This window comes from Oxyura jamaicensis, chromosome 14, assembly GCF_011077185.1.
Source record: "Oxyura jamaicensis isolate SHBP4307 breed ruddy duck chromosome 14, BPBGC_Ojam_1.0, whole genome shotgun sequence".
NCBI classification, from domain to species: Eukaryota; Metazoa; Chordata; class Aves; order Anseriformes; family Anatidae; genus Oxyura; species Oxyura jamaicensis.
The window spans coordinates 4,394,739-4,406,849 of NC_048906.1; the positions used below are offsets into that span (position 1 = coordinate 4,394,739).

Sequence of the window (12,111 nt, forward strand, 5' to 3'; positions counted from 1 at the left end):
CAAATTTACTTATTCATGACTAGAGAAGGCTACAATTGAAAAGGGAAGGTTGAAAAAACAAGTACTAACTAATGTAAAACACTACAGGGGTTTTGAAAGAATAATGTGAGTTATTCACATACCAAAATGGCTCAGAACAATACTGACAGGAATTCATGGGCAACTACAGCTGCTCTTCCAGTTTGTTCTATTTTAAGCTCTTCTAGAAAGGTTTCCATTTTTGTTCTCTTGTGATATTGCTGCTGATCCTTCTCACTGCTTTCACCTAAGTTAAAATGCCCTACTACTACAGAGGTGACTGACTCAGAAGACCCAGTTTCTTTACTTATCTGTGCACTGCAACAAAACACCTTGTTGTTATCGTGGGGCATGGCATGGTCTAGGGAGGAACTACTTCACTGTTCTAAGGATTTCCCCACCTGAACATACTTCAGCCTCTGCATAGCCCTGCCCTACGCACACTCCCTTCCCCTGTACAGCTAGAACTAGCACAGGGTGCAATCATCTCTGATAGTCACAAGATGAAATAAATACAAAGCACTTCTATTAAAGAAGGAGGAAGCTACTGGAACAGTGTCAAAATGAGAACCTGAATCCTCAAAAACTCAGTGTACTATACTTAAAAATGTAAATTTAAGAAACCTATTAAAATACTAGATTTTACATTAGCATTTATAAAGCACACTTTCAGAGTCCTTATCATAATTCTGGTAAATCCCTTCTGCAGTTTAATAAAAGAAGATGCTCAACATTTGCATGTGAGTAAAGACCCAATGGATTTTTTTTAAGGTATGATATTTAAAAAAAAAAAAAAAGGCAAAAAAAAAGCAACCCTTTGAAAAGTCCTTCGATGTTACACAAACAAAGGTTTATTATTATATCATTTTCACAGGGATAAACGAAATATTAGGGAATTAAAGATTTGAAATATTAGCAAATTATCTGGCATCTAGCTGGGTGACTTAGACCTGCTGTCATACTGTTTGACCATTGTACATCATGCGTATGCTCTTTGTATTACTCACGCTATTTACAAAACAAAGCTGTTACACAATACGTCATTTTTGCTTTTGGTATAAAACTATCTGCCTGTGCTATCTAATACAAAGGTATCCGTACCAAAAGAACAAATATGTATTGCATCCAATGAACATACATATTTTACTCCAAATATCATTACAACCGCCTACCTCTAACAGCATTTTTAAGACCAGATTAAGTGAATATCCCATTTGCTACAGCAGTCTTCAGAGTTGATGACAGAAGTCTCAGAGACCCCACAATTCAATTACTATCCTCTAGTGAGTAAAAAGACAATTCATAAAGGTGCTTCACAATCTGTAATTTTCCAACCAATTAAATATTTTTTTCTTAAATGAAAAATGAATAAATAAGGAATGATAGTGAGGTTATTACCTCATGCAAGACTACCTCAGTTGGTTCCATGAGAGAAAGTAAGGCATATTTTACACACTATTTTTTTTCTCACTTCATGCTTGGTATTTCTTTTCCATTCTGGAATTTTTTCCTGAATAAAAGTGGTTTCTCAAAGAGGCAAGAGGATGAGAGGATGACAACTGAAATTTTACCTTTATGAATCCTGATTAGTGAACCTTCAGCATCATAAACTTTTTTTATATAGTGAAATCAACACTGACAGTTATGGATTAAAAGCTATCAGGCATTAAAACGTTAACCTGTCACTTCTCTTTATTTCACTGAAGCAAGGAGATTTTGCTAACTTCCTAGTTTTATTAAATGATCAGTGACATATTAGCTTATTTCTTTGTACTGGAATTTTAAACTATCAACATACGATAAAGGCCTATTTACACAATGTTTTTAAGATATCTTCAATTTTGCTGCTAAAAATTTTCTTTAAAACAAATTTACTCTTCAGATAATGCTGTTGAAACTAGAGTTGTATCCAGTTCATACAAGATCCAGGACCCACTAAAATGGCTGCACAATATTTTCTGCGCACACTCTTGCTGCTGTGACGCTTAGACAATACACACCAGGTATTTATCCTCCTCCTTATTACGTCATTTTTATTTTATTTTTAACTTTATGTAGGAATGCAGAAGTAGATAAATCCATCTCTTTGAAAACATAGCTTGATTTGTTTATAATCATACAAATATATGAATGATGATAAATATGAATAAATTATTGATAAAGCCAATACAAAGATGTGAGGGCATTTATTTAGTTTAGGAAGTCGTTATGGCAGTAACGATAAATAATGTGATCTAAGATCAGCTCCCATGAAAGCACAGACTCCACACAGAAGCAAGAACTGAGAACTGGTGAAGCATTCCACTGGCCTCTGCACACTCCAGATATGGGACAGAGGGATAAGATTACCAAGGGGCAATAGCATACCTGACACCTCTAAGTGGGATCCTCCACCTATACATTGCCCCCTCAAGGCAGGACATTTTTCCATTCTCTTTTATCACAATCCTGACTAAAAGAATAGCAATGACAGCAATTGGACTTTGATGGAAACACCCAATATTGACTGCATATGTTGGAGATTATTGACATTTTCTCTCCTTCATCACAACATTTTTGTTAAGTTGCAAAAAACAGGAATAAAAATTAAAATGATATGTACATAGAATTTTAAAAGCATATTATGAGCTTCTTGCTGCAGTATATGTTGGGTAAACAGAAAATACAGCTGTAGAACAACAGCCATTGAAATTTATAAGTATCCCAATAAACTCTGCTTCTAGCTGCTGCTAAGGCCAGTTTCAGTTCCCATGGAAACAGATGATGGATTTCCAAAAATGAGTTTTGATGTTTTAAAATAATCAGTGGTTCGAACTAGTGATTATTATAAAAGTATTGCACTCTTCTTCCAGTGAAGAAGTATTACACTGGGAGTAGGCACAAGAACACATGGCAGCTGGCAGACAGCAACAGAGTTGTTAAAATTCTTGCAAATGGTATTGGTTGCTGAAGGACAACAAATGCAGTTTCTTGAAAAATTATTGAGCAAAATCTAGCAAAACTCTGTTTTAAAAACTGAATAGCCTTTGACGTTTTGCAGAAAAAAAATTACATGAAAGGGCTTTGTACAGATCTTACCTTCATGCTTTCATCAAGTGCTTTTCCTAAATAAAAGCTCCTTTATATCTCTGGTTTGAGAATTCAATTAGCCAGGAACATACAACAGAAAAAATGCCAGAACGTGCCAACACTGAATCTATAACCTAAGATGTTTCCTCTCTTGCTTTTTAAGCTATGAATTTGTTGTTCAATCACTCTTGGTTCCAAGCCTACAGATCCCCAACTACACAGATGAAACATGGGCCACATTCAGCTCTACCAGCAACAGAGGGGTATGGCCAGAGGGGAGCAATGTCTAGGAGGGGACAGCAGCAATCTCTCCCTCTTGCAGTGTTTGGGACCCTTTCCCTGGCCAGGCCATCTCCTGAGTTTCTCTCTGCCTTGCCTTCCCTCTGCAGGGGTCGGACAACACAGAACTCACATCCATCCTGCCCAGTCCCCGCAGACTTCATGCTTGCACCTGCCTCGACCCAGCTGCTTTTCTTCAAGGCTGTGCAGACAGCATGTACCAGCAGAAGGGGAGGAGAGGCATAGACATCTCCCTCTCATCCCTACCCCTTGCCACTGCTACAATGAATATTAGGCTGATCTGGCTAGTGGCTGGATTTTGGAGGGGAAAGCGAAGAGCATGAAGGTGAGCAAGCAATGCCTGTGGTCACTCAGCAGCCAGATGCCTTTTGTCTATGGCTGGAATTGGCCCTGACATCTACAGCAACAGATCTGGGTGACACATAAAAATAGCCATAGACATATAAACAAATAAAAGGTAGTGCTAATGTGCAGCAGACAAATTCTGTATGAAAACTGGCAGTTTGACTGTTTTTTTCTCTTTTAATTCTGAGGTGCCTTTAGAAAGTTTCACCAGAGCTAAAAATCCTCCTCCTCATGCAGATCAGATAGTCCCGTGAAAGCTCAGACAGGGCATTTACAATCTATTTAAATTCATTTGGAATCTGTTAGATGAAGGCCAGACAGAAAACAGCTAAAGATTCCACTCACAACTATGGATCAGAGATAAGCCATAGGCAGGCTGCCAACTTCTTCCCTTCTCTGTAGCGTTAATTAATGTAAGGTCTGCTTCACATTTGCTTCCCTGTACCAAATTCTTTAAATCAAGTTGAATACTGTTAACAAACTAGACTTGATGCAAATCAACCACAAAAACCGCAACACATCCCCAGTGTGCAAAGTTCTGCTTTTTTTCCCCTCCTGAATCACACAAGTTTTCAATGTGAAAATAAATCTGCCAAAACGATAGGCTTTTAAGATGGTTCTACATAAATTCATATTATAAAATTACAAACTTGTGTCTTAACACCTTCACACATCACATAAAAACCCGCCAGAATCATGAGGAAAGACAGTATTTGTCTCTGCATAGAAAGAAAATTAATAATCCCTTGTAGTACACAGCCGAAGCACTGACAGATACATTTTACTTCAGTCAGTTTTGATTAATAAAAGCTAATTGGTAAACATAAGACATTACCTGCTGCTATACTTGATAAGTCACTAGCATTTTGCATCTATTGCCATAAAGATACAGATATGCGAGGGGTCATAGGAAATAAATTGTTCATAGGGATTTGTGAATAATTGCTATTTGCTAAGCATAAAACAAGAGCTCTATCTGGTATATTTGCTTCTAGAAATGATCGCAACACTTCTAAAAGGTCTTATCTTGTCTGCACATTAAAATATTTCATTTTGCAGATAGGGTTGTTCAAAGATAGAAAAAAAATGTTTTCCCACAAAAGCACATCAGCTCTTAAGGAATTTTATTAGTGATTTGTTCCTAATACTATGATTAGTTCTGGAAATGTAGCAGGTGGAAGGAATGAGCCCCCAAGTACAATGACAGTGAGTCTTCGTATCTATCAACCTCCAGATCAGATATGATTTTTAGAAAAATAGTGCAAGTTCTTTTCAAAGAGTAGTGCTATTAACACTTTGCTCGTAGTCCACAATTTTTTTCAAAGTACATTTGTCTCCAGAAAGCAACAGACTCATAAATCAATATCTTACTGCAAGCAGTGATAACTAAATCATACTTAGAGCAAAAAGGTTTCTTTCTAGTGACACTTCCATCCATTCCCCATTGTTTTACAAATTCTAAATCTATGATTAATAAGTGTAGTGACACAAAAAAATGATTTTGTTCTTTAAATGTAATCATCTTAGAAAAAAACAGTATCTAGTAGTCAGATTCCGTTAGTGATCTTTAAAGTTTCACTGATATTTACAGCTGTTTAAGATTGCACTGAGAAGTACCATGAGCAGCTGAGGCCCATTAAAAACACAGTAATAGTTCCAAGCATCCACTCTCTTTATCAAAAACATGGATTTTGCAGTGCTGGTATAATAGCAGCAACTTCCCCTGACCCATAAATATAAATATAAATATATATATATATATATATATATTTAACTCAATGTTTTATGGTCCAAATTCGTAATGAAAAATATTGGTCAAATCCCAAAATGTGCCCTGCACCTCCTCAGAATGTATCTCTTGGGAAGAATCTGCTTTCAGATAAGCCCTTCCAAGAGGTGTGGTTTTGCAGCATTTTTTTTTTTTCTTCTACTGTCCCTCTTCCATGCTGTGATGGGCTGTGTTTCTCCTATGCACCCTGAATTCAGCACTCATGGTCCCCAAATACCGCTCCCTCCATCTAACCAACCAGATGTTTCATCCTAAAAGTTAAGAGGTCTGAATAAATTAATTATTAAAACATATATTTAAAGACAGTGGCAAACGATGAGCAGGGGGAAAAACAGTAAGGTTGAATCTAGACAAGTCAAACAGCTTTAGAAAATAATCCTGGGATTTGTTGTTAACTGAGGTGTTAATGTTTTCCCTCTACTGAACACAGTAGACAATAACACTCAAAACAGTCCACTGACAGCACCCAGGAATCAAACTTAGTACTTGAGGACATGATGGGAGGTTTCCCTATGGTCCTTCGTATGCCTGCAAGTCCTGGGCATAGCAGTAAAATTGTGTAAGATTATTTCTTGTACTGCCCGTTCCTTTCAATTTGAATCACTCAACGCAAAAGTTTAGTTAAAAATTAATAACAGGATAGTAATGTATTTCAGTTAAAGGGAGTAATTTAATTCTACCATATATTCTTCTTTCTCAGGTACTTAGAAGTTGACTTGAAAATTAATGTGGAGCATGTAAAAGGTAGAGATAGATGAAAGCAACTCAGTTTTCTTGTCATGCCTCTTACTACTGAGAGGTGCCACTTCATAACACGTTAGCAGACAGGAGAGATCTGCAAACTTTATTCTTTAAATTATTACTCAGCTAATACATGGCAGAGTTGACAGTCTCTAAATTTATTGTTCGTTAATGTTAATCATCAGAATTTTAATTAAAGTATTATCTGGTGTATGTGAAAAGTAATTATGTGCAACTAACGTAAATTGTATGACAGGCTAGTATTTGCAGAGAAATGCATTGTTGGCACTAGAACTGCTCATATAAAATGAAGTGGTGTTTGTTTTAAAGTGAAAAATGTATACATGGAGCATTAAGTGAGCTGTTATCATCCAAAAGTTAATCTAATGCTCATATCAACCCAAAATCAAATATATTACTCCCAGATACTTTATTCTTTCTCATTTTTCAAGTCTGTTTAGCTATAGTTACTTTTCTTTGTTAGACTGTCATTAATGTATGTGCCATCTTACCTTAACAAATGGCTAGAAAGTATACACCAGCTTTGCTTAGTTGCAAGGTATTATGAGTGCCCAAAACCAAAGCAAGTCATATTTGAGGACTGCTTGTGCCTAACATATTTTTATTGCACAATCTGTCAGCACATTTAGTCTCTGTAAGAGCTAGTAATGACCACACACATTCAAATGCATAATGAATTGTTCTTACTGGAAAAAAAAAGAAAAAAAAAAAAAAGATATTCATGTATACCTAAAGGCAATGCAATTCATCTTCACTGTCTGGCAGGATGAAGTGCTTTTGTGAAGTATTTTGATTCATTTACAGTTAACTAGGTGGCAAAACACCCACCCAGCTAAAAAGGACACCCCAAAACTGATTTTACATGACAAAAATGAACTTTCCTGATTCACGACAGACAGAATTCCACTAGCAAAAGACATATAAGTTAATATTCATCTACCCGCAGCTTACTGGGGGGAAAAAAAGTTTTACTCTATAAAGTTACTGAAGATAGCAATTCAATTTCTCACTATTTCAACGGAAATGCAGTTGTAGACCTGGACAGTGCTACTATCCTTTGTGCCTCTCCAAGGCATAAATGCCTCATGTAAAGAAAGTGAAATACTCTCTGCTTTGAACTCTTGCTCATCTGCCTGATGAAGTACACCCAGGCAAGGTAAGCTGAAGACATGACAACTTAGAGTAGCAATTCCTTTTGATAGAGTTACCTTTAGAGAGGTTATTGTTTTCTGTAAGATGTGAGGAGAAATAAGTGGAATCATCCCATCAGTCAAGTCCCTGGATAACAGCACAGTTGTTATTCCACATTAGTCTACTGGTGTATCTGGAAAACATTAATCTGTCAAGGTGTAATATGAAGCATCTTCTAAAGCTTCTATGAAAAATTTCACATAATTTAACTATAAAAAACATCCCAGAATCTAATTCCTCTCCTTTCTTACTTTCTCCTGCTGCTGAACTTCTGGTCTTCTCTCTCAAATTCCCCATTTCATACTTTTCTAGCATTTCGGCAGCTTCCTTCTGATGATCTTTAAAATATTGAATTGAGACTTTGCGAAAGATAATGCACAAAAGCCAAAATGAATACATATGCACACTGTACTAAGTGGGAGAAGAAAATCCTAGGACTTAAATTTTTAAATACATGCCATCATATCACACAAGCTCTGCTGCAGATACATTACTGGCCCTAAGTCAGAAACTGTATCAACAACCCCCTGAGTACATGCAGGCCATTTGCTTCACATTCATCCATTATAAAGAGATTTGTTGGCTTTACGTGCCCACTCATTTAGGAGGAACTTGTCATGAAAAAGTTTATATAAAAAAAAATAACACCCGTTATCCTTAACTTGGGTCTTTGACAAATATTATGGCACAAACACCACTGAGGTAGGAACTAATACATAGTTATTTGCTACAAATTTCTGCCATGAATTATGCTGCTAGTTAAGTTAAATAGAATATGCAGTTTGGAAAAAAAAAAAAAAAAAAAAAAAAATCTCAAAATGCTCAAAATGAAACTTTCTCCCAGCAAGTTTGTATCTATGCAGGCTCAGAGTAAGATTGCCATTCTGACTTTGCCTTCATAAAAGGCTGGGAAGCCAAAGCTATCCATTGAATCAATTCTCCTACTCCCATTCTAAACAGTTGGTACTTTCCAAGCTAATGACCAGTAGGAGAAATGGGAAATTACAGGTCTGTTCCATCTGGTCATCAGAATTCATTAGAGCTAGCAATTGTATTAAGGTATACAAATAATATTAGAAACCCCAAAGTACAAGAGTCTAATCTGATGTATTTGTAAAGCATCTCCAAAATAATATATACAGCGATACATGAATTTTGTGACAACTCAGCAATACACCTTCTGTTGTCTTAGCTCCCTAGAAATACGCTACTATTGGAATGCTGAAGAGCTGGCAGAACTCCTCCCCTAAATGTTCTAAATACCAGTAAACATTAAGAGAATGACATCAGTATTTACTACTTTAAAACTGCTATGTAAACCTTGCTGCAGTGCCAATTAAATGCCTTTCCTTGAAACAGCTCAAGACACCTTTTTCCTTTTTTCCAAAGCTACTCCTCACTTTTGATCTTTCATATTTTTCACCTCGTGAGTCAAGTCAGCACACTGTTTATGTCTCTTTCCACAGCTATGAAATTCAGTCCAACAGGGACAGTAGTCCTGTAACCCTGCATAAATAATGCTTGGGATCATTAACGCCCAACATAATTATGTATTCCTTAAGACTTCTGTGTAAGTAGAAGTTCACTTGAGGAACAATATGATTGAACAATTTTCTTAGAAGTTGCTACAGATAAAAAAAAAAAAAGGACAACGCCAGCTTTGTCTGTATTCAGCAAGCACTGACAAGAAATTATTGTGTACCATAACCACCTTTTCTGTCCTCGTCTTCAGCACTGTTTATTTCCTCAGTCTGCATACACTGCAGTGATGTCACTTGAAAATCATTATTATAGCTGACAGACTAGCTGACTGATTTGGCTAAATCATCGTAAGCTTAAGACGATTAAAAAAGCTTTATATTGATTTAGCAATATAAGGGACTTTTAACCAGTTTAAAGAGCATCTCTACAAGGTAGTTGCATCAATTTAACTGATCCGTTTAGCAGCTGATCCTGTTAGATAGCTGCATCAGTCTCACTGGATCACCTACTAAACAGATGAGTTAAATTGATACACCTCCTAGCGTACAGAGAACATGACTTGAAATGCACAACGTCCTCCACAAAGAAAAAGAGTTATGGTAAGAAAGGCTATTTTTACATTTCTCACATTTTTATGCACACCCTCTGTGTGTCTCAGGTTTCAAGTATTTTTTAGGGCTGCCATATTTACTTCCAGAATTTCACAGGCAGCAATATGTTAGTGGGTGCCCTAAAATTTTTCTAATACTCTGAGGGAGCAGTAGACCTACTGCACAGAGTGCACAGGTGATCAGTGTGAGCACCATAAACCCGTCACTTCCTGAACTTATCAGGCTTACTGTATGAGATACATCAAAATTCCGAGGAGGTTCACACTTTCAACATATGTACTTCTTCAAAAAAATAAAATAAAATAAAAAAAGCTCAGAATTTCCTTCACAGCCACCTCAGATACAGAAGTCTTCAGATTCCTTTCAGATGGAATTTCTGACCAGGTAAATAAAATATATGTTGAAAAAATTGTGTATATTCCACCCCTATCATAAAACAGAATTTTACAGTTCTCCCATTCATAAACATTAATAAAGTGCTATGAATTACAAGTGATTTTACCCTAAAAATCCCAACAGACAAGGAGTAAGAGTAAAGCATAGCATATGAAAATAAGAATTTAAAATTAAGAAATACATGAAACATTTCTACTTGTAATATTCCCGAACTGTAAGAGAACCTACCCAAATCTCATTTTCAGACACTGCATGCTTGTCTAGGTCACTCTGTTCTGTTCCCCAGCAATTGTTTCCATGAAACTGCCTGATACCTGGACAACAAGGCTTTTTCCCTATCCGCAATTATTTTTTTAATTGTGTATTCTTAGCATTGACAAAAGAAAATTTGTCATGCGGCAGAAGTGCAAGAAGTAGGTTCTTAATGGTTAATAACTCAGGATTTGTCACTTCACTCTCTTCAAGAGATTGCCCAGAAACCCATTGTTTCAGCTTCCAGCTTGTTTCCCATCAAATTACTATTAAACTACTCATAAATTATTACACAGTTGCTTCACAGCCTTGCAATACCAATTTTAACGGTTTCAAAGAGTCTGTAATACTAGCTTTTGCATTTACAAAATGAACATGAGCAGCAGTAAAATATGCAGTATGGATTAATAAAATTAAAATCCAACAAGTTTTCCCTCTCTAGTATAAACTCTGAAGACTCAGCAGCCTTTCTGCAGCTTCCTAAGATCCCATAACCATCACTTGCTTGCATGTCTTGCAACTTGGAACACATGAAAACACACTGCAAAGATGAAATAACCAGCAACATTCTTGGCATTTCCTAACAAATTTGACAACGTATATCTATATATTTATATATTTTATATATATATGTACAAGTTTTTTAAATTTTACAGCTAGTTGCCACAGTCTTTAAATCAGTTTAAGGTTAAAACACAGGATGGCCTTATAACTATTTCAGAAAATGATAAACGAGCACATCTTGAGATAATAACTAACCACAGTGGTCTTCTGCCATTACTGGGTGAGCTGCTAATTAGTCAAAAAGAAAAGCTTTCATTGTAAGCTAAAAACACAAGGAAAAATAAGACTTGCATGGTGAGGGAAACAGTACTGAGCGTAAGTCCATGTGAGAAAATCAGACCCATCAAAGAAGAAAAATCTAAGTATTCATTTAGTCCGCTGAAGTAAATATAATTGAGAGATGAGCATTTACTTTTCCAAAATGTATCATGGAAATGAATAGCATGAAGGAAGTGCAGGCATTCTACATATCCACTCCCTTATGCTGCACCAGGACCATTAAAACCACATGAATTATTTTGTCAAACTGCTTAGGAAGTTCAGAGATGGTCTTAAAATAGTAATTTATCTCAAGCTTTGTATGAATGAGGCTACTTTATTCTCTTTAAACCTTAATTAGCTTACTTAAAATGTAAGTTGTGTTATCAAAGGTAATTAATCATATTGTAGGGTGGGGTTTTTTGAGCTTTAAATTGACTTACATTCTGCTGCTTGGTATAATCTTGTGCCCATCTCTAAACCATGTCACTTGTGGTCTTGGATAGCTGAGGATGTGCAGGAAATTCAGAACTGCAGCTTGTCCTTCAGTCACTGTTTTTCTCTGGTTTGTGTCCATGAAATTTCCCATGTCTGCAAAGTCAAAAAATTATATTGAGTGCTGGGAGTTCTTGTCTCACTCCCCATTTCATTTCAGTGGCCAGAAAAAGAAATAACCCTGCTTTACAACAGTCATTGACATTGCTACAATTAGTCAATATTACATGACATATCATGAGACAATGTTAATTAACACAGATTTGGGTGAGTAGTAAAGCATAAGGCAAAGCCAAGTGTTGCTAGTGCACGCAAGAAGTGCATCAGTCAGCAGTACAGAGTGGCCACAGCATTCTTTTCTAATACCAGAGTGTTTTTAACCAAAGATAACATTTTAACGCAGTTTTTGTTGTGTTTTTTTTGTTTGTTTTGTTTTGTTTGTTTTTGTTTTTAATAAGTCCTTGTAGTATATAAAATAAATTCCTGTGCAATGCAAAGAAACACAATAAGTACATATAATTTGATGATTTTTTTGTTCACCAAATATTTTTATCATGGTATTTTTCCTTCTATTCTACA

General features: G+C 36.1%; 1 protein-coding gene across 2 annotated transcripts in view; it reads right to left on the reverse strand.

Annotated features, from left to right (window-relative positions):
- The window catches only part of SDK1 (sidekick cell adhesion molecule 1), a 393,889-nt gene that overhangs the window by 260,642 nt on the left and 121,136 nt on the right, over positions 1-12,111 (reverse strand). For both annotated transcript variants that reach the window (XM_035340049.1, XM_035340050.1), the window contains exon 5: positions 11,481-11,628. In XM_035340049.1, the coding sequence (XP_035195940.1) occupies positions 11,481-11,628 (148 nt within the window). The remainder of the gene's footprint in view (positions 1-11,480; positions 11,629-12,111) is intronic.